General features: G+C 42.1%; 1 protein-coding gene across 4 annotated transcripts in view; it reads right to left on the bottom strand.

Annotated features, from left to right (window-relative positions):
* Positions 1-2006: 2006 nt before the first annotated feature.
* nfe2l1b (nfe2 like bZIP transcription factor 1b) overlaps positions 2007-23643 on the bottom strand; it is a 44022-nt gene continuing 22385 nt past the window's right edge. Inside the window, exons 2-5 of one of the 4 annotated variants that reach the window (XM_043674754.2) lie at positions 14710-14922; positions 8756-8845; positions 7456-7632; positions 2007-6658 (exon numbers count right to left, since the gene is read on the bottom strand). In XM_043674754.2, the coding sequence (XP_043530689.1) occupies positions 5333-6658; positions 7456-7632; positions 8756-8845; positions 14710-14922 (1806 nt within the window). In that variant the 3' untranslated portion in view covers positions 2007-5332. The remainder of the gene's footprint in view (positions 6659-7455; positions 7633-8755; positions 8846-14709; positions 14923-23643) is intronic. The other 3 variants (XM_087977724.1, XM_043674755.2, XM_087977725.1) reach the window with 3 other exon arrangements.

Below are 23643 nucleotides of genomic sequence, written 5' to 3'. Positions count from 1 at the left end.
CAGGCAGAGACAAACATCTTTCTTTCGCCCTCCACCCACCTTGTAGAAAGTAGATAAAATTGCAGCCTGCTGTCAGTTCAAAGAGGCAAGCTATTTGGGGACTAAGATGGAGGTATTTTGTGTTGTAGAGAATATAGTTAATTGTTGGAAGTTTCTATTCCAAGGGAGTTTTAAACTTGGATGCTGAGCATATTTAAGATAGAGATTGATAAGATTTCAGTGCTAATGTCTAGCAATATGGGATAGTGTGGGGAAATGGTCAGCCATGATTTGGAATGGCAGAGGAGGTACAAAGGGTTGATTGGCCTGTTCTGCTCCAAATGTTCTTAATATCAACACCACACCTGGTAGAATAACTTACATATTTATCCATCAAGTGTTTAATTAATTAATTAAATAAATAAATAAATAAAGTTAGCCTGAGAAGCATGTGAAAATAGAATTAATTTATTGAATTTCCCTCCCCAAACAATCCTGGTTTGCTGCAAGTTTCCATGTAAAGAAAAATATACAACAGATTTGAGAGATTCCCTGCCAAGCCAAGAGAAAAAGACATTAGTTACAGGCAACATTAGATATCTGCACAAATCTGACAGGAAACTAAAACAGTTAAATAGAAGAGACTCCATCATCTATAACTTAACATAAATAAGTACAAAAATCAAAAAGACAAGAGATTACTGGTTATTCTGCAGAGGCTGGTGGTAGGAAACAATCACACACAGCTGGGAGTACAAGGCTCCTCAGTAATCTCTATTGAGCAAACATGGAGTAGGTGCTGTTAGAAACCTCCTCAGAACTAACCAGATGTGCAGAGTCAGCTTTAGCCATGATTTCAGTTTCTAGAAACACTGCCCCTGTTCTTTGGCAATTGACACCTGGGAACAATGGCAGACCAGTGTTGTCCCTGGGTACTGAACCTTGGAATTTATGATCAGAGGATATGCTAATTTTAACAGACAGGTTTGACACACCTCATTACAGTTTATGACCTCTCAGCACAATTTTGAGCATTCAAAACCTTGATTGTTTCATTTTTAAGCAAGTGGGAACATGTGAAAAGGGTTAGAAACCTGCTTTAACTCCAGGCAAGTAAATGCTAGCAGTGTTTTAGAATGGAGACCTGCAGGCAGAGTACAGCAACAATGGTTGTCATCTTGTCTGCATCTCTCCAGGTACTGAACCTGCATTTGGAATTTTGAGCTTCATTTAGCCTTTGTTTGTAAGAGTTGAGAACTTGTCCATCCACTGACTGTAATGTTCTGCTTAAAAAAAGATTAAAACAACAAATTGTTGTCCCAAATTAAACTCACCTGCCTTATGGAAAGCCAGACACCAAACAGTCAAAAATCTGAAGTAAGTTGCCTATCATACTTCGCAACTCCTACAGAGGAAAACAAATCACTGGAGAAGCTCAGCAGATCTGACAGCGTCTGTGGACAGAAAGCAGAGTTAATGTTTTAAGTCCAGTGCCCCTTCTTCAGAGGAAGGGTCTGAAGGGGTCACTGGACTTGAAATGTTAACTGTTTCTCTCTCCACAGATGCTGCTAGACCTGCTGAGTTTCTCCAGCAATTTTGCTTTCTCTTTCAGATCTTCAGCATTCAAAGTTCTTCTATTTTAGCAACTCCAGTGTTATGTTGATTAAAGTCATGATGCCTTTAAAGGGGAAGCTAGAACCATTGAGGAAGAATTGAAGGATATGAAGAAAGGGGGAAATGGGAAGATCTTGATACGGAGTATAAGCCCCGGTAGTACATTTTACACATTTGCCTAAAATACAGCAGGGATTTTAACCTGTGCTACTCTCAATCTTACAGTAGCCGGACAACACTGGAGACTGCAATACATCAGGCACAAACACATTATGGGGAAAGTTGAACTTCAGTCTATTATGGCATTGCCAATTCTTAATGCATCTGATCCAGCTAAATTACAGCAATCCATCTCCTCTCCCAGTCAGAGCCCGTTTCCCCTGTGTGAGCTTTCTTGACAAGTCAGTCAGTCAGTCAGTCTCGAACTCAAAAACCCAGAGAGATATAAATTGCATTCAGGCAAGGAGAAAAATGCAGTGCATGTAAATTTTAAAATAGCAACAGTAGAGGGAGCCAGAGTCTGATTAAAAAGGCCCCAGCAGCCAACTTCAGGTAAGGCTGCAGCAGTTGTAACACCCAATGCAGCATTAGAGGCAGCTCAGGATTGTCAGACACCAACACATCCCAGCTGACTCTAATCACATCCCAGCCACAGGGACTAAAGGACTGAGCACTTGGTACACTGATCTTACTCAAGAATCAAGAGATGACTGGATATTAGCTGTAATTAAAAATGCAGTCACACTTGGTACATTCCCTGTAAAAATAATATTGGTTGTGAACTTCAAATCTGTTCATTTAAGTTGTATTTTCAGACACAAATGAAGGGGAGGTTGTGCATGTTGGAAATGCTACACTGAATATGAAGTAAACTAACAAGTTAATGGAAAACTGCAGCATCACCTGACCCAAGACTTTGTCAGCATTTCTTGAGATCCATAGGAGATTGATATATGTTTGCAGCAGGTGGAGGATGCCATTTCTGTTACTGTCTGCCTATTGTTCACAAGTCTCCCTTCTCACTGCTTACCCATTAGTCTTGGCAAAATGAATGAGGAGCTGAATGTTCAATTCCAGTGTTTTGGATGTTTACTGCATCATACTGATCATGCAATGCAGGGATTGTAGGGCCACAGAGATTATATAAATGGCTCAGTCAATAGTGGAGGTTGGGTGCATCGACTGTCAACATACAGACAGTTGTGGCCAACCTGCCTGAAGATTATAGGTTTCTCTATTTGGAGTATGATTAACATGAGCTGCAGCCAAAAGCCGGTTCTTAAGAATCTCCACACTAGTCACTGTCAGTCAGAAAGGTCAGAATGCAGTGCTTATTCATAGAAACAAAGTCAGCTTTAGAGGTGCAGGGTGACAGGATTCAGGTCAGAAATGCAACCAGAACATCTCAGCGCACACTCAAGCACACATCCTGCAGATTCGCAGCATCCTTTTGTTGTAAATGAATCATTTTTCCCATCTCCAATTCTAATCAATAAACCATGGGAATGATCAGAGAATACTTCTCTCATTTTCTGCATTCTCTAAATCGCCATGACATTACAACCCTGAGCTAGTTAGTTTGATAACACAGTTTATGATCAAAAGTGTAAAATGTTTTCCACTCTGCAAAGCAATAATAATTCCAACCTGAACTATTTTCCGTGACTAATAAATGCAGATTAAACTGCACTCAGATTTCCTGGATAAACCCAAAAGCTCTTTGAATACCTTTCCCGTTTGTAGAGTGCCTCTTGCATTAAAGATAGTAATCCATTTATTTTACCCTCTGTTAAAAGAGGTTTTCACCGCAAATGGTGTTAGCCTTCATTCTGATCTGGCTGCAAGTGCCAGGAATTAATATGAAAGGCGATAAGTGTCCTGACCAAGCGAGTTTATAAAATCTGCACTAACCATTTGATTTCAGCTTTAGAGCTAATCTAGTCTAGACAGTTCCCCCATCCCCACTCTAAACCCAACATACTATATTTCAAAAACACGTATGACTAAAATCAAAATGTTGTGCTTCAGTCTTGCAGATCCCCATGTAGTGACTTGCTGAACGCAGCAGGACAACAGATCTTGGCTGATGAACCAGGCACAAAAAAACTAAACGAAAGCAGGCAAAGATGGAAAAGGCTATGATTTAGAGGCACACACGAAGCATCAACCTTTAAATAGGTTACATAATGCACCAAGAATCCATTAAGGAAGAGCTGCACTCAATGCTTTCGATGCACAAAAATGGGGACCTGGAGACACCTACTAATTGCCCATTAAATCACAGCACAGAATGGAGGAAAGGGAACTGTAGAGGTTCCCTTGACAAAGATTTCCAGATTTTCAACGTAACTATCTAGGGAAGACAAAGTACAGCCCCACTGCTCCTCAGAATAATTTTATTAAGTCATTGAGAAATATCTAGGAACCATCTCTTTTTCCACATCCCTTCTCCCATCTCCAGCTGACACTCTCCCTTCCTCTTTCCACACAACTAGCCAGAAAATACCTGATGTTGGGAAGGAGTTGGAGGAGAGCAGTGAGAAAAAATTCATCTCACTTACATCATACTTTGAAAATCTGAGTAGCCACATTGTTTCCTTGTTCACAGTACTCCTGCAATAACCTTTGTTCTGTTTAATAACCTGCACCATAGCTGCATCACGCATTAGCAAGTAACCAACTGCTTTAAATCTCAAATCCTACTTGTCAATTGCCCCATCTAATCAAGTTGAACTGAGGAGCTGTGGAGGACTGGGCTCTGGCTGATGGACCAAGCCCAGCAATTGCCTGGCCCCACCTCAATTTAAATTTCTTAATAGCCTCTTACAGAAAGGAATTGCAAGAATTTCCATTCAGCTGCTCCAGACTGTGGGAAGAGCAAGGTGGTTAGGGTTAGGGTTAGGGTGAAGTGCATTTGATATAAATACGACTAAATTTGCAAGGCTCGAGTTCTGCACTTAATAGACATAGCCATTACATGAGGGCTCAAAGTGGATTCTCTCTTCAAACCATGCCAGAAATTTACCATTTAGCAAAGATTCCTGCACAGCAATGTCATGCTATGAATGGCAGGCCAGAGACTGCAAGCAGCAGTGCCTGAGCCAGAAAATGATCTCTATGCAACTGCACCTCATCCATACCACCTCTACCAGAAACCTTTCCCACCTTGATTTCAAAGCACGTGCAGCCATGTTATTTTGAAGTTGTCTTAAAGCTGTTTAATGAAAAGTGAACAAACATCCTTATTCAAGTAACAACTGAACTCAGTTTCTAGTTTGTGTTTGTAAACTTTGTGTGGAGCAGAGGCTTTTTCTTAAAAAAAATCCTTATTGATTTTGCCAAGCAGTTTGTTACCCACAGCCAGGGTGTCTCAATCAGAGAGACAGCTAAATCTCAAACTCTTCCACCCCTCCCTCGAACCAGACACACAAGTGTACACACCGATCCATCCCAATAGGGTCACAGCTGGAGTGGAGACACTTGTTGATTCTCAAGCTGTGGTCAAAAAGCAAACTACCAACTCAATCCATAAAGCCCTGTCACTGACCCTCCTGGGTTACCATTCCATCCTAACTGACCTGCAGGTGTCAGATTTGCAAGATATTTTCAATACAAGAAGGTGCGAATTGTCAGGTGTCTATTTGTAAAAGTCAGCAGCAGCTTTCTGGAGGCGCTGCCTCTCGCTGAGTTCCTTTCTCTAGTTCAGTTCAAAGCCAGACACCAGGGCTGGCTGTAGATTTCATTTCTTCTTATTGTTTTTCTTCTTATCTGATCTTCCTTGCTGAGCAATCAGGGCCCGAGGCATGACGAGCACACTGCCGTCATTAGTGTATTGCAGGGAGTATTGGCTGGGGCAGTACGGCCTTCCCTCCTCGTCCCGCAGCCGGCCAAACACCTGCTGGTAAAGCTCCTGCAGCTTCTGCTTCATCTGCCGTAAGGACTTGACAAACTCCACCTTCTCCTTCAGCAGCCTGGCCTTCTGCTTCTTCAGGTGATCCACATCGTGGTCCAGATTCAGGATAGTGTCCAGCTTCCTCTTGCGGCAGTTCTGAGCCGCCAGTTTGTTTTTCCCCCGGCGCCGGATATCACGGATCAGGGTCAGCTGGGCATCAGTGAGCTGGTACTTGGATAGAAGCTCATTAAACTCGTCAACAGGCAAGTTGATGATTTTGTCATTGGAGAATGGGATCTTCAGTGCCCTAGCCCTTCGCTCATCACGGCCCATATGTATATCCACGTGATTGGAACGTGTTTCCTTTATTGGCGCTTTCTTTCCAGGGCCAGGGTGATACTGTTGACTGGAGATGGATGGTCCAGCTGGTAGGTTATAGGTGTGGTTGTGGTTGACTTGATCCAAGCAAGGCAGGGAGTGGAAACAGTTGGGATTCTGGTAACTCATTCGGCAGAACTTGCTGTATTCTGGTTGATAACCTCCCACAGCGCCCTCTCTTTCAGGTTGTTCAGAGTCTGCAGTTTCTGAATCAGTGCTATATCCAACAGCCCCTTCCTGGTAAAATGAGGAGGAGGAGGAGGAGGAGGAAGAGGATGAGGAGGTGGTTGAGGATTCAGAGCTGCTTGGAGATACAGGGCTGTGACTTGAATCAAGAGAGAGGCCAGAATCAGAGTCCAGCTCCTCCTCAATCTGAGAGGCCTCCATCGGACCAAATCCTTCTTCCATGGCCAGGTCCATAAAGCTGATCTCATCAAGCATTGCCTCATCTAGCAGGCCAGACAGAGGGTCCGGGAAGCTGCAGCCAGAAGTCTCATTGCTGGTTCCATTAATCCGAGGGGGGAAGAACAACCCTGTGAAATTGGTGGAACCAAAGGTGGCATCAAAGTTGGTGGAGTTGGTGGCTGCCAGTTGTTGGAGGCTGGGACCACCATTCACAGAAGGGTTCTCCAAGTTCGAGTTGAAGAAGGGAGGGAAATCCTGGCCACAAGGAGGCAAGGTGGCATTGTGCAGACTCACATCTTGATTGATGGGTGCGACTGGAGTTTGGTTATAGTTTGTGGGCACATCAGCACTGCTGCTGCCAGAGTCATTACTGTTGGTCACCTCCATGTCCTGCAAAGGAGGATCAAAAGTAGATTTAAAAAGTTAGCTATATATTTATAGTATTTACACAGGTAATGAGCAAACTCCAGAATCTATTATCATGCCTGTATCAGCTGTACTCAACTTCTGATGGCCAATGGTAAAGCAGTTGATATAAGCATGTGTACTGGTGAAGAACAAACTCAGACGTTTGTTCTTTTGCTTAGTCCTAGTGGGAGCATTCAACTTTAATCCAGAAACTCCACTGATGAAGAGGTTCCATCAAAACATACTGCAGTAAATCCAACAATGCAAGTGTAACTATCCTGGAAGAGGGGGACTCATGCATTAGTATAGCTCCATGAGCATTTGTGAGCCCTCCAATACCTGGCCCAAATCTGGTCTGTACAAGCCAAGATCGTAAGTGCTGAAGGCTGAGACACCATTAGTTTTAAAGCTTTAACTGGCCTCATGCAACACACATGCACAATGATTAGACATCAGTCAAGCAGCAACTCCCTGGATCAAGGGGCACAGAGATCAATATTCACTCTTCATTTGCATTAGCCAACTTAGAATAGGTATTGCTGGCTGTGCCTCACATAGTTGCATATTTTACCCACAAAGCCCAAGCAGTTCATTGTGTACACTGCCTTAGGCAAACAGGCAGCATGTGGCGAGAGTAGGAACTGTACTGAGCTTTCTGCACCACACAGAAGTGATAGACAATTAGGAAAACCCATCCTCAACACCAACCCGATGCACCTGTCCCAGCAAATGCTGATGCAGAGTAAACAAACCGTGCACACAGTTCTGAACATGCTCACCTGTAGCTCCATGAGGGACAGAAGATCCTGCCACTGTTGTTCTAAGTCTAAAGGAGTCTCGGGCCTCAAGAGAGGTGGAAGGAGGGTCATCTGTGAGCCTGCAGTCAGGCTGTCGCTGGTGCTGGGCAGAGCATTGTCAAGAGCTTCATTCAGCACTGAGGACACTGCTGCTGGAAACTGATAACAGAAGACATGAAATTCAGTCTTTGCGCTGTGCCCTGTCACTGTAGCTCAGGACGTTCTTAAGTAGAAGGCTTATAAGAGTGTACAACACTTGCCTCAATGGGAGATTCTAGGTTGGAAAGCATTAGTTACTTTACTCAAGATTTATTGCATTCACCACAGTAACAAGGATCTGCTCTGCATCTCCCAAACTCAGGTTTAGGACCATAGCAAGCTTAGCATCATGTAACATCAAAGAATCCTACCTCTGGCTATGTAACTAGAGTCTATTGCACGGATTAAAACTATGCTTTGCTTGATACAATTGACAATGATGTTCACAATGAGGGCTCAGCTGAAAGATGCGATGTTATAGTGCCCAACTAGATGGGGGGCACTGTAACACCATCTTTCTCATGGTCTTAGATGAAGCACATCAGTGGACCCAAGTAAAACATACAAACACAACACAAGATTCCAGGGGTTTTGGCTCCATTGTCTGAACTGGAAATTCTCTGTTCATCACTGACAAGCCCCTGGTGCCTGTTCTCATTTTGCTACAACTAGCCAGTGCTCCCCTTGATGGGGAAAGCATCCCTCACTACCATGTTCACTCAGTAGTGTTCTGGATTTAATGTTCTCAATGTTTGCCATGGCAGTTACTGGAGATGCACCTGATGCCAATTAACATCAAGGTTTTCTTCAGATTTGCCTCACTAATCAACTGGCTGATGCCTCAGCCCTGTTTGTGTCTGTTGGCACTTTCCAACCACCAATCCCTGGTCTTAATCATAGACAGCATAACGCTATATTCCCCAATCCTACATCCCTACTCCTCAACCAAAAGCAGCTCTTCCTCATCATCCGCCCTGTTAGCCCTAACATCACTCCCTTCATCGTCTGAATTTTGGGTAACAATCCTAACTTGCAAATTCCTATTCCATCCAAAGACCATACACCACTTTAATGAGGAGTTCTACCCCTGGAGAGGGCAGCTTTATTGCTGCGCCAGGTATCTACTTCATAAAATGTCAAAAACCAGGGTGACCATTTACCCTGGTGGAGCATTTGAGACACACTGATATATGGGTCTAATTTAAATCTGAAAAAATGACATTACCATAATTCACTCACTCACCTCTGAATCCTCCCCGAATGAGAATGTTTCATCCAGAAGCCTCAAGCATTCCTCAAAGGAAGGTGCAGTCTGCTCCGCCACGTCTGCCACCTGGCGTGATAAAAAATGCCAGATCTGATTAGCTTTAGCCAACACGGGTCAATACTGCCTCTCAATATCAGATCAAGCACACAAAGCTGAAATAAAAAGGGCCCCAGAAACAGTTATGAAAACCACATGGTCAAATTATCAGCTGTAAAGCTAATTTTAATAATAGCTTTGAGACATCGAGTTAAACTTATGATCAAAATATAGTCAAATGAATGGAGCAATGTTGGAAATATTAGTCTGACTGGCTTCCTTACTAAAGGAAGCTTCCTTAAAATTACATAAAACTGCTGGGCAAAAATAAGCCCGCTATTGATTGGAGCTAGATATTGGATGGGAAACAGAGAAAGAGGGAAAAAATAAAAGAGTTGGGGCAATGACTGGGAGGCTTAATGTTCGGGAGCCTCAATTTTTCACCATATTTAAAAATTTGGATGAAAACTTCCCTAAGTTGGATGACAACATTGGATTAGTGTGGGGCACACAGGAACAGAAAATTGCAAAGCATACCTGCAATTTAACGGAGTGAACAAACCTATGTAAGACGCAAAGTTTAATGCTGACAAAAGTTAAAGCATTAAACCCTTTGAAGGGTTTAGAACCAGGCAAGGGGGAGACTGTAGTCCAGCATGTACTGAGGGGCTGAATGGCCCATTACTGTACTGAAAAAGTTTTATGGAAGAAAGAAAAATAAACTGGGGAATTGTATAAATAATGAGAAGCTAACAATCGTCAAGCAGTTTTCTGAAAATCTTGCATCATTCATGATTTGTTTTGTGAATAACCTCTTTGCACTATTTCCAAACATTAGATCCAGCAAATTCAAAGTCTCACTCCAAACAAATAAAGCATTCCTCAATCTTGTTTTCTAAGGGCATGGATATCCTCTCTTTCCTGGTCTGCAAAAGGCTACTTTGCCGATGGAAGCCTCACTGGACTCGTAACATTAACTCTGTTTCGTTCTGTAGATGCTGCCACACCTGAGTTTTTCTCCAGCATTTTGTTTGAGAGTGTTATGTAAAATGTTACATCAATGTTAGGAAAATAGGCAACCGAAACAACTAAAGATAAAGGCCAGAATAGAGCAATGGACACGGCAATAGACTAGCAACAAACTAATGCAGTTTAGTTTTGTGCATTTTTGCAACTTTTGAAATCGTTATTGCTACTCATTTTGGCATCATGTAAAACAAAATTCATGTACGACAAAAATGTGCCCACATTCAGCTACATTCCCATTACGTCAAATCCAGCTCATTCAAATCCATGTCCTAATGCAACACAAATACTAAACAATGTATACCTTCAGAGATCAAATATCAATCCATATCAGTTAATATCCTTTACAAGAGGAGAATTCTAATGTTCTACTGCTTTATGAAGTCAATGTAGTTCCCAATTTCACTCAAAGGTCTGTATATAACCTACATTCCCTTGCCTTGTACTCCCAACTTACAGAAATACTATCTCTCCATCCTGCTCCTAACATATTTAAACCTTTATCCATTCACACCTTAGCTTCTAAACTCCAGCAAATTCAAGTCCAGCTTGCGTCATCACTCTTTACAATGTAATCTTTGGAGCCCAGGTATCATTCTGGTAAACCAGCACCACATTCCCTTCAAGTCAATACCTTTAAAAAGGTATTCCTTAAAGAGGATTGGTTTGCTACAAGAAACAGTCAGGATTAACTGGATGCTTTTTGGGTTCTCAAGCTGCAAGCAGTGGAACCCCACAAGGATCAGAGTTGGGAGCCTCAATGATGTACAAATTATATCAACAACTTGGATAAAGAGACAATGCATACGGTAGCTATAATTGCCAATGACAACAAGATAAAAGGAGATAAAAGTGTGCAAGTATGCAAAACATTGGCAGATGGAGTAAAGTGTTTGAAAAAATGTGTACTTCGCCACTTTGGCAGAATGAATAGAAGCAGATTTGTACTCTAGAGTGTTACGTTCTAAATTCTGATGTAAACATTTTCCTTTCCTGTTCTGGATTATACAGCACGAATCAACAAAAGATCTACAACTTTCATCAATGTCATTCAGTGTTGCCAATCAGGGCAGGCAAATAGCTGTGCAGTTGTGCAAATTTACAGAACAAATGATTTTAAAAATTTGTATTGTGGGTACAGAGGTAAGATATATTCAAATGGCTGGATGAATGATACCACAGTTCCTACCTAAACAACCACACAATCTATCCTCAAACAGCTTAAAACACTACTGCTTCCCAGACAAATTAAATTAGCTATCTCAAGTAAAACTGGATAGGAGCAACCTGACCAGTCAGTCCTTTCCTTTGTAAGGAGCGGAAGTAGGCCATTCTGCCCATCAGGTCTGTTCTGTTATTCAACGAGATCATAACTGATCAGATAATCCTCAACTTCAGTGTCTTGACTTCACCCCATAACCCCTAATTTCCTTATAAAAATCTCTACATCAGCCCTGAACATACTTAACAGCCCAGCCCTACAGTGCTCTGCTGCAAAGAATTCCATAGGGTCTGGCATTCCCACCCACTTGACTTTCCACCGGTTTTTGTGTCTTCCACAAACCTGACGATAACACACTCACTTCTGCATCCGAGGCACTTTCACACTGAGTAATTGTGGACTGACCAGAGGCAGAACATGCATTACAGGTTACCATCCTGACAATCTCCCCATACCCTAATTCGCTGTTCTCTATTTGCTAGTCAATTATGAAAAGCTTTTACTTTCCATTTTTGTATTACTTGCTCGTTTACCTTCCATTTCTATTTTCTTAGGCATCTTTTGTGGATTTTAAAACTCTCATTCCTTTGGCTTACCACTAACTTTTTCCATATTCAATACTACTTCTTTAAAGTTGATGTTGTCCTTAACTCCCTCAGTTAATTATGGTTAGTTTGTCCTCACTGGAAGAATGCTTCTTCCTCACTGGGACACATTTTCTCCTAAGTCATGAACTATTTTCTTAAATGTCTGCCATCGTTCATTAAGATAGATTGAAATTAGAAGGCTCATGGAATACTGCACAGTCTGTGAAGGACGAACATGGATGGAATTTCAGTTAGCACTTTGCCATACGCCTTTTAGGAACTCCCTTTTACTTTGGCTTGACAGAGAGAAACCAAATGCAAAGAAATTGTTGTTCAAAATGTCCTTGACATGTTCTGATTATTCCATTTTAATGTCTCCCAGCCTTTGGGAAAGCTGGAATGCAGATTAAAAGGAAGCTTTCAAAATTCACATTTTACTCAGATGGCAAAAATATTGAGATTAGGTGGTTGTTAAATGTGTTAGCAGGTCCCTACATCTGGCCAGTCATGCTGCCTAGACTATGAACTGCAACTCAATGCTGATCACAAAGTAACAAAACCAAAAACAAAATGCAAATATTGGTGGTGGATTATTGTGTCATAGAGAGGTACAGCACAGAAACAGACCCTTCAGTCCAACCCCTCCATGCCGACCAGATATCCCAACCCAATCCACTCCCACCTGCCAGCACCAGGCCCATATCCCTCCAAACCCTTCTTATTCATATACCCATCTAAATGCCTCAAAATGTTGCAATTGTACCAGCCTCCACCACTTCCTCTGGCAGCTCATTCCATACACGTACAACTGTGTGAAAACTTTGCCCCGTATCTCATATCTTTCCCCTCTCACCCTAAATCTATGCCCTCTAGTTCTGGACTCCCTCACCCCAGGGAAAAGACTTGGTCTATTTCTCCTATCCATGCGTCTCATGATTTTATAAACCTCTACAAGGTCACCCCTCTGATACCCCAAGGAAAATAGCCCAAGCCTATTCAACCTCTTCCTATAGCTCAAATCCTCCAAATCTGGCAACATCCTTGTAAATCTTTTCTGAATCCTTTCAAGTTTCACAACATCTTTCCGATAGGAAGGAGACCAGAACTGCACGCAATATTCCAACAGTGGCCTAACCAATGTCCTGTACAGCCGCAACATGACCTCCCAACACCTGTACTCAATACTCTGACCAATAAAGGAAAGCATACCAAACACCTTCTTCACTACCTTATCCACCTATGACTCCACTTTCAAGGAGCTATCAACTTGCACTCCAAGGTCTCTTTGTTCAGCAACTCTCCTGAGGACCTTACCATTAAGTGTATAAGTCCTGCTAAGATTTGCTTTCCCAAAATGCAGCACCTCTCATTTATCTGAACTAAACTCCATCTGCCACTTCTCAGCCCATTAGCACATCTGATCAAGATCCTGTTGTAATCTGAGGTAACCTTCTTCGCTGTCCACTACACCTCCAATTTTGGTGTCATCTGCAAACTTACTAACTATACGTCTTATGCTCACATCCAAATCATTAATATAAATGATGTAAAGTAGTGGACCCAGCACCGATCCTTGTGGCACTCCACTGGTCACAGGCCTCCAGTCTGAAAAACAACCCTCCACCACCACCCTCTGTCTTCTACTTTTGAGCCAGTTCTGTATTCAAATGGCTAGTTCTCCCTGTATTCCATGAGATCTAACCTTGCTAATCAGTCTCCCATGGGGAACCTGGTCTAACACCTTACTGAAGTCCACCACTCTGCCATCAATCCACTTTGTTACTTCTTCAAAAAACTTAATCAAGTTTGTGAGACATGATTTCCCACGATCAAAGCAGTGTTGATTGTCCCTAATCAGTCCTTGCCTTTCCAAATACATGTACATCCTGTCCCTCAGGATTCCCTCCAACAATTTGCCCAGCACAGACGTCAGGCTCACTGGTCTATAATTCCCTGGCTTAGTCCTTACCACCCTACTTAAATAGTGGCACCACGTTAGCAAACTTCCAGTCTTCTGGCATCTCATCTGTGACTATCGATGATACAAATATCTCAGTAAGAGGCCCAGCAGTTACTTCCCTAGCTTCCCACAAAGGACTAGGGTACACCTGATCAGGTCCTGGAGATTTATCCACTTATGTTTCAAGACATCCAGCACTTCCTCCTCTGTAATATGAACATTTGTCAAGAGGTCACTATCTATTTCCCTACATTCTGTATCTTCCATGACCTTTTCCACAGTAAATACTAGTATCTCCCCCATCTCCTGCAGCTCCACACAAAGGCAGCCTTGCCTAGTTACCCTCTTGTCCTTAATGTATTTGTAATAACCCTTTGGATTGTCCTTAACTCTATTTGCCAAAGCTATGCCCCCTTTTTGCCCTCCTGATTTCTCTCAAATATACTCCTACTGCCTTCATACTCCAAGGATTCACTCGATCTCTCTCGTCTATACCTGACACATGCTTCTTTTTCCTTAACCAAACCCTCAATTTCTTTAGTCATCCAGCATTCCCTATAGTGCATTACTTGAGTTACGTATAGACTGGAGAAGCTGGGATCATTCTCTTTAAGGTCACATTTGATATAGGTATACAAAATGATGGGGCTTTGTACAGTCACGAAAGTTTCCATCAGCACAAAGGTCAGGAAATAAGATGCAGATTTAAGATAATTGGTAACAGAATCTCAAGGAAAATTAGAAGAAACCTTATTTTAAAAAAGTTATAACAATCCAGAATGTGTTGTATGTAAAGTGAAAGCAGATCAAACTGTAACTTTCAAAAAACGAATTAGATAAATTCTTAAATTGGGAAAACATTTCAAGTCTATAAGGAAAAAGTAGGGAAATGGCACCAACTGAATAACTCTTTCAAAGTGCTGGCCTAGGCACAGTAGACTGAATAGGCAAAAAAGTGAGGACTGCAGATGCTGGAAACCAGAGTGTACCACAGTGGACTGAATGTCCACCCTGAGCTGCAGGATTGCATGAACATCCATGATTAGATAGCAGGCTATTGAGGAGGGTAAACTATCAATCCTGAACTACAAGCCAGTACCTGATTGGGAACATGTTCTCCTGTCTCCCCATCCACTTGAACAGTCCCAGGCAGCAATCCACTCCTCTCATTTCTGTCTTTCTCTTCATTCTTCTGGCTCTGCTCTTCGTCTTCTTGCTCATTTTCCTTTTGTCTGTAATTGTAGTCGAAAACCTCTCTCCCAGCGCCCAGATCTATGTCCTGCCTCCACAGGATATCAATCAGATCAATGTCCTAGAACCAGAGAATTCCAATAACTCCATCTGTAGCCAATGTTTATTTCAACAACAAAACAAGATGTGTTCATAGTAAAATAACCAGCCTCATAAGAGCAAGGTGGAAATGTTTCAATTCTCACTAGCAAGCACCAAACGTGATAGTGTATCTAGGAATAAGAGGTGGTTATTCAGCCCATCAAACCCATCCACCATCCACCATGGTTGATCTGTTTGTCAGTTATCTCTATCCCCACTGGTTCAGAGACCCTTAGCATTGTTGATCTAACAAAATTCCATCAATTGCAGTTTTGAAATTTTCTACTCCCCCACCCCCCAAACAGCTTTAGAGAACAGTGTTTCAAGACTCCATTACCTTTAGAGAACAGTGTTTCAGGACTCCATTACCTTTTATGTGAAGTACTCATTGACATCACTCTCAAATAACATGGCTCAAATCTAATGGTTTGTTTGGCCCTCATTCTGAACTCATCTCAAGTAGTTTCTATCTATCCCATCCACTCCCTGAACATTCAGTAAGATCATCCCACATTTTTCATATTCAATAAGAAACAAGCTGAGGTTATGCAACTTCTCTTTATAACATACTGGAGCAATTACCCACCAGAATAAATAGATTTTCCATTTACAAACTCAGGAATACCTCTTATTCTAACTTTAGTGTTTCAGCCACCCCCATCACTGACCTGCAAGCTCTCCAATTTTCAGAATTCAGCATTGTTTTATCAGTGTGGACTAGAGGGCAAAGGAGATTGGCAGCCCAGGGACACTTTTCTACAGTAACAATTAACACTAGAAACGCATTGTAGCGTATTCTTTCAGCCAGAGAATGGATGACAGTTTAGTGCAGTTAGTACTGACAAGTTGTGAAATTGTATTTTGACCATGAAAGCCACTATCTTTTAAATTAAAACTACAGATGATAATGTCTTGTCCCCTACCCAGTCTGATTCCAGTCATACACTACCACTTGGTTCTTAAAGCACTTTGTTCACCACAGATAGACACTAAATACTACATGGCCAGAAGCAAAGGAAAACAGGGAGGATTCTGGCAATCTGAAACACAATCATCATTTTGGAAATTCTCATAATAGAGAGAAATAGATTTAATGTTTTGGTCAATGTATTAACAAAAGAAATGACAAAAACCTCAAGTTGGTTTCTTCCTTGTGGATGGCACCTGGCCTGAGAATTTAGTCATTTGTATGTTACTACCTTGCTGCTCATGTCAGCAACAAAGCAAACAAAAAGCTACAATGCATCTCTGTCCAGCTGTAAGTAATAAGGACCCGAAATTTATAAAGCCATTTTGAAAGGGGGAAGAGGCATACAAAGCAGAGAAAAGGGGAGGTGTTGTTTCTTATTCAGAAGATTTTCCCACTGCTCTAGCTTATTTTTCTGAAGAGCATTTCTGGATCAGCTCCTAACTCAGTCACAGACCCACTCATTCCAAATAAGATTAACAGAGCAAACAGATAGCAGGTCTACAGTAACACTTCTCCAAAAAAAAAAAAGGGAAGGCCAGAAGAAGCAATTCCTGTTGACATGACCATATTTGAGCAAGTTTGAAACCAATTACTGTTTACCATTTTAAATTCTGGACAAATTAGAATGCATTACGGGCAGAAACTGGAGATTAGATATATTGGATAAAGGCTCCAGTCAGGCACTGCCTAGCAGTAATGTTCGATTCACTTCCAATTCCCCTCCCTTCTGCCCACGTCACAGAGTGGTACCACATTGATTTACATACAGTAGCAGTCAGCTGTAGCAAGAACAGTTTCTTCACTACATCAGTCTCAAGCTGCAAGACAAGTTTGATAAGCTGTAACATGCATATACACTTCTCAAAAGGTGCTGTGAGTGCTTCTTTCCATTAAAGCTCCATTTGGCAGTCAAATGGAGCATTGGAAAGATGCACATAGGGCAGGGATGGCGGAGGGAGGGAGGAGAGGAAGAGGCAAGAGGAAAACAAATCTGAATATCAGATATGCTTGCTCTCAGAATGTAGTCTTAAGGTTTCTGCAAAACATCTGACTGTTTCCTGCTCAAAAGCATTATATAAATACAAGCTGTTACTGTATTCTCGGGTGTGCAGTTTTGTTGAGTGGCTGTTTGATGGTCTGCTTGACCCACCTGTCCCTTTAAAGGCACGCCCAGCTGTCCCTGTTCGAAAGGACTCTCAGCAGATAAAGCCAGGTCATTGCAGTGGATTTAAACTGCACGCAATCACAGCTATAACATTTCTACAACAAACTAGGATTTCAGTTTGAAATGTAGAGTGAAGCAGATTATCACTGTCACAACCCAGTAGACGCCAATGAATTCAGAGCGATTCAGTTTATCATTAAATATCAGGCCTTGAAACCAGCTTAATAGAAGGAGGGATGACTGTTTTAAATAGGCAGCCTCTGCAACCTATTGGTCTCAGTCACAGGCTCGGCTGATTAGTGGCCTCAGCCCAGTCTGGAGGTGGACAGATGACACATTTAATTAAACTTCGAAGCATGGTCACTTCAGAGAAAAATGGCTTCTTAAACCAGCAGACTGCTTAGATCAAGGTGACCCCTGAAAACCAGTGGAGACTTTAAAATGGTCGGACTAAAACACTGCAATGGTGAAACGAATCTTACACTTTTCTTTTTAAATACAAAGTAGTTTGAAAGATTGTAGCAATAAAATTTTAAAATGCAGCTCACACAAACAGCTCCCGATGATCCCTGCTACCTTGTACGACAAGGGCTACGAGCATAATGTTTTAATTTTTAAGTACCCGTTTCATCTTCAGTGCTTCCTTCTGTCCTCATGGATAATGGGTCATAGCTATTTTTGACTTGACATAAGCTGTGTGCTATTCTGGCAGCCAGCGTGTTCCAGAACGCTGCAATGGGTTAGGCTGCTAGTAATCCCTTAGCACTCCAAGAGTGAGGAGCAGGGGGAAGCAGTCTGTCTAGACTGGCCCAATTGTGTTGCAGGGAGTCACATGGTAAGTAGACAATCCTTATCTACCTACCAATGTCTCAGTTATCATCCAATATATATTACTGTCCACATTAGTTCTTATAAAGGCCCACACCCTTTCTCAAAGGATGATAATTTCAGTGAAATGTAAAGAGGGGGAATTACACTGAGCTAAAAGACCAATGCAACTAGATTACATTAGATTACTTACTGTGGAAACAGGCCCTTCGGACAAACAAGTCCACACCGACCCTCCGAAGAGCAACCCACCCAGACCCATTCCCCTACATTTAACCCTTCACCTAACACTACGGGCAATTTAGCATGGCCAATTCACCTAACCTGCACTTTTTTTGGACTGTGGGAGGAAACCGGAGCACCCGGAGGAAACCCAAGCAGACACGGAGAACATGCGAAACTCCAGGAATTGGTGTTGGAGAGACTGGTAGGTCTGAAGGCTGATAAGTCCCCGGGACCTGACGGTCTACATCCCAGGGTACTGAAGGAGGTGGCTCGAGAAATCGTGGATGCATTGGTGATCATTTTCCAATGTTCTATAGATTCAGAACCCAAGTCACTGGTGCTGTGAGGCAGCAGTGCTAACCACTATGCCACTCTTCCTGTTTTTATTCTATCCTCACTCCTAAACCATTTCCATTTTTGTGAATATTTCTGCTTATCACCTTGCTGGTCCTCCTTTTGTAAGGAAGTTCACACCTTATCAAGATTTCCACTCCAACCAAATAAAATTTGATGTTAAGAGTTGGATCATCGAATCTCACAGTACAGAGGGGGCCCTTCAATCCATCAAATCTGCCCTGACAAAAGCTACTCAATCTACACTCATTCCATTTCTGTGAGAAAGGGGCAGAACTGGTCTCCAAACAATTTTACAGACAACCTTATACTAAAAGTTTTATTTGTGAACGTAACCAGGAAATCATATTTGCTTATTCTTTAATGGGATGTGGGTGTCACTGGCAAAACCAACATTTATTGTCCAATCCCAGCTCTCCTTGAAGTGACTGAGAAAAAATGACATACAAAGGTAAACTGGCCAAAAATATATGGAAGGATAGTAAAAGCTTTTTCAGGTATGTGAAAGGAAAAAAGAAAATGGTTAAGACTAAAATTGGGCCCTTGAAGACAGAAACGGGTGAATATATTACAGGGAACAAAAATGGAAGAGTTGAATTGGTACTTCAGATCTGTGTTCACTGGGGAAGACACAAGCAATCTCCCACAGGTAATAGTGGCTGAAGAACCTGAACTGACGGGAATTTATATTTGCCAGGAATTGGTGTAGGAGAGACTGGTAGGTCTGAAGGCTGATAAGTCCCCAGGACCTGACGGTCTACATCCCAGGGTACTGAAGGAGGTGGCTCGAGAAATCGTGGATGCATTGGTGATCATTTTCCAATGTTCTATAGATTCAGGATCAGTTCCTGCGGATTGGAGGGTGGCTAATGTTGCCCTACTTTTTAAGAAAGGAGGAAGGGAGAAAGCAGGGAATTATAGACCAGTTAGTCTGACCTCAGTGGTGGGAAAGATGCTGGAGTCAATTATAAAGGATGAAATTACGACACATCTCGATAGCAGTGAATGGATAGGTCAGAGTCAGCATGGATTTATGAAGGGGAAATCATGCTTGACTAATCTTCTTGAATTTTTTGAGGATGTAACTGTGAAGATAGACAAGGGAGATCCAGTGGATGTAGTGTACCTGGACTTTCAGAAAGCCTTTGATAAAGTCCCAAATAGGAGGTTTGTGAGCAAAATTAGGGCGCATGGTATTGGGGGCAAAATACTGACTTGGATTGAAAATTGGTTGGCTGACAGGAAACAAAGAGTAGTGATAAACGGCTCCCTTTCGGAATGGCTGATGGTGACCAGTGGAGCACCGCAGGGATCAGTGCTGGGTCTGCAGCTTTTTACAATATACATTAATGATATAGATGATGGTATTAAAAGTAATATTAGCAAATTTGCTGATACAAAGCTGGGTGGCAGGGTGAAATGTGAGGAGGATGTTAGGAAATTACAGGGTGACCTGGACAGATGCATGGCAGATGCAGTTTAATGTGGATAAATGTGTGGTTATCCACTTTGGTGGCAAGAACAGGAAGGCAGATTACTACCTCAATGGAGTCAAGTTAGGTAAAGGGGCAATACAAAGAGATCTGGGTGTTCTTGTACATCAGTCAATGAAAGCAAGCATGTAGGTACAGCTGGCAGTGAACAAAGTTAATAGCATGCTGGCCTTCATAACAAGAGGAATTGAGTATAGAAGCAAAGAGGTCCTTCTGCAACTATACAGGGCCCTAGTGAGACCACACCTGGAATATTGTGTGCAGTTTTGGTCTTCAAATTTGAGGAAAGACATTCTGGCTATTGAGGGAGTGCAGCGTAGGTTCACGAGGTCAATTCCTGGAATGGCAGGACTATCTTACGTTGAAAGATTGGAGTGACTGGGCTTGTATACCCTTGAGTTTAGAAGGCTGAGAGGGGATCTGATTGAGACGTATAAGATTATTAAAGGATTGGACACTCTGGAGGCAGGAAGCATATTTCCGCTGATGGATGAGTCCCGAACCAGAGGACACAGTTTAAAAATAAGGGGTAGGCCATTTAGAAGAGAGTTGAGGAGAAACGTCTTCACCCAGAGAGTGGTGAGTGTGTGGAATGCTCAGCCCCAGAAGGCTGTAGAGGCCAAGTCTCTGGATACTTTCAAGAAAGAGTTGGATAGAGCTTTTAAGGATAGTGGAATCAAGGGTTATGGGGATAAGGCAGGAACAGGATATTGATTGAGGATGATCAGCCATGATCATAATGAATGGTGGTGCTGTCTCAAAGGGCAGAATGGCCTACTCCTGCACCTATTGTCCATTGACTGGCACCCCAGGTCACAATTTCAGTGGGCAGTTAAGAGTCAGCCACATTGATGTCCCCTGGCCAGACCAGGCAGATTTCCTTCCCTAAAGGAAAACTGGCAACTAGATTTCTTTTCTTCAAAATCAATAATGGTTCCATTGTCTCTATTAGACTAGCTTTTAAGTCCAGATTTCACTGAATTCAAATTTCACCATCTGCCATGGTGCATGATCTAGAACATTAGCCAGGGCGCTTGGGATTATAAATCTAGTCACATTACCATTATGCCATCAACTACCCTCTGAACCTTACCAGACAACGGAGGCTACACATTTTGAAATGAAGGGGCAAAACAACTGGTGAAAGAAAAATAAGAGGGAAAGAAGAGATTGGCATCTTTTTGGGAGGAAATAATAAAGGTACCATTACTACTGTAATCACTCCACACAGGAAAATTTTGCAAGTCAGCATAAGAAACTAGTCTGATCAGAGACTAAACAAAATTAGTTCCCATTCTACAGAACTACTACTTCCATTACTACATGTATTTGATTAACTGAAATGGAGTCAGTGAAGGCTCTAGTGGCACAGTGGTAGTGTCTTTACCTCTGAACAGAAGACCTGCTTCATGTTCCACCTGCTCCATAAGTGTGTCATAACATGTCTGAACAGGTTGGTTAAAAAAATCTGAACAGAAATTGACAATCGTTTTGCAATACATGTTATAATCAACAGAATCTGTCGTGTTAAGGGATCTGGGACACTGAAGTAACCTTGCCATGTCACAGAGCTGCACATCATTGAGTATAAGTAGCACAGTGTGGATAGAATTAGAACAGGCTAGAATGATTGAGAGCATGGACATTAACACAAAAAAGAAGAAAGCTCAATCCTTGCCTAATGCAACTTCAGGTTTCTTTCCACAGATGCTGCCAGACCTGGTGAGCTTCTCCAGTATTTCTGTTCTTATTAGAACCACTACTGTCTGACTAACCTGCTGTTCTTGGCCAGCAGAGAACATTGTCATCAACTTCCAAAGCTACATCGCAACATAAAGTAAAACTCCCACAGTAGAGCAAAGTACAGTCCAGTGGTGACAACCCCTACAGAATTGGCATTTGTAACAGTCATTGATCAAGTTAAAAGCACAAATTGATTCCACAACGTACAATCACCATGAATATTACAGATCATTGATCAACAGATCTTTGTTGCAATTATTAAAAATGCAAGCTATTTTTAAAACATATAAAAGAACAAAGAAAATTTACAGCCCAGGAATAGGCCCTTCAGCCCTCCAAGCTGGAGCTGATCCAAATCCACTGTCTAAACTTATCGCCAAATTCCTAAGCATGTGTATTCCTCTGCTCCCCACCTACTCATGCATCTGTCCAGACACAATCTTAAATGAATCTACCGTGCCTGCCTCTACTACCTCTGCTGGCAACACGTTCCAGGTACCTATCACCCGCTAAGTACTTGCCGCATATATCCCCTTTAAACTTTCCACCTCTCACTTTGAAAGTGTGACCTCTCGTTATTGAATTCCTCACCCTGGGAAAAAGCTAATCTCTATCTACCCTGTCTATACCCTTCACGATCTTGTAGACCTCAATCAGGTCCCCCCTCGATCTCCTCAGCATGAGACCCAACGTAGTTAATACCTTCGCTGTTAGTCAGCAGATCAGAATGGTACAATCCTTTTAAAATAGATATGGCGATAAGTTACACAATCCAATATTTTGAACTGTGCTTACAATGTGACCTGCTGGTTTGAAGATTCACAACCCTTTACAGGTTATGGCAAGCATGAGTGGACAGTTCAGCAAAATCTAGATCACAGGTTAACCAGTTGTATTGGTTCAGTTAACCACAGCAGAGCAATCTAAACTAAAGCCCTCATTATTCTTTATTAAATATATTAATCCAGGCTTTCATGTTTAGATAGAAGTGATGACCATCTATTTGTGAACAGCTTTATTCGGTCAACTAGACCGTCTCCGTTACTCTGATGCAATGAGCACCGACCCAGTTAGGAAAGGAAATGGTGAGGCTTTTTTTGGGTTGATGCGAGGGGAAAATGGGGGAGACTATGAGAAGAATGTATTAAGAGGGGAAATCAAAGATCGGCTTCAAATGCCTCTATGCCACCAGGCATTTGAACGCAGTGTTCCGCAGAAAATAACCGATGGTGATAGAAGAAAAATAAGTGAAGGAAATAAACTAAGGAAAACCCTCAAAACAAATAACAAAGTTGTCAACGACAGAGGTATCCATACTGAATACAAGTTAGATTCCTCTGTTTGCAGTCATCTGGCTTGGATTTGGTCAGATGTACAGTGCAAACAAGTTCACAGATTTATAGTCAATAAATGTTGGTCCAAAGACCCAGTGCTTACTAGTAAACAGTCTCTACGTTAATGGGGTTACTTAACTGCTCATTGAAGGGAGGTAAGTAATGAAGAGAAAATTAACTAACAAAGCAGAGACTAAGCATGAATGGGTCATTTTCAGGTTGTCAAGATGTGATTGGTGCTAGTACCACATGGAGAGAAAACAGTTCACAAAGGCATCATTAACACCAAGACATGGAAGAGGAAAAGGTGGATGGGTAAAAATAGGGACTACAAACAGGCGATAATGGTTTGGTTGTGCTGAAAGCACATTTTGGACAACACAGTGACTCAGTGATCAACACTGCTAATAGTGACCACATCACCAGGAACCCAGGTTCATCTCCACCATCGGGTAACTGACTGCGTGGAATTTGCAAGTTCTCCAGAGTCTGTGTGCTCCAGCTTCCTGCCATAGTCCAAAGATGTGCAGGTTAGGTGGACTGGGCATGGGAAATGCAGGGTTAAAGGGACAGGGCAGGAGGATGGGTC

The sequence above is a fragment of the Chiloscyllium plagiosum genome, unplaced genomic scaffold, assembly GCF_037043375.1.
Source record: "Chiloscyllium plagiosum isolate Xiang-an unplaced genomic scaffold, Cpla_swu_hap1 HiC_scaffold_32, whole genome shotgun sequence".
Taxonomy (NCBI): domain Eukaryota; kingdom Metazoa; phylum Chordata; class Chondrichthyes; order Orectolobiformes; family Hemiscylliidae; genus Chiloscyllium; species Chiloscyllium plagiosum.
The sequence above is the reverse complement of the archived record's forward strand: the minus strand, read 5'-3'. Positions and strand labels throughout refer to the sequence as shown.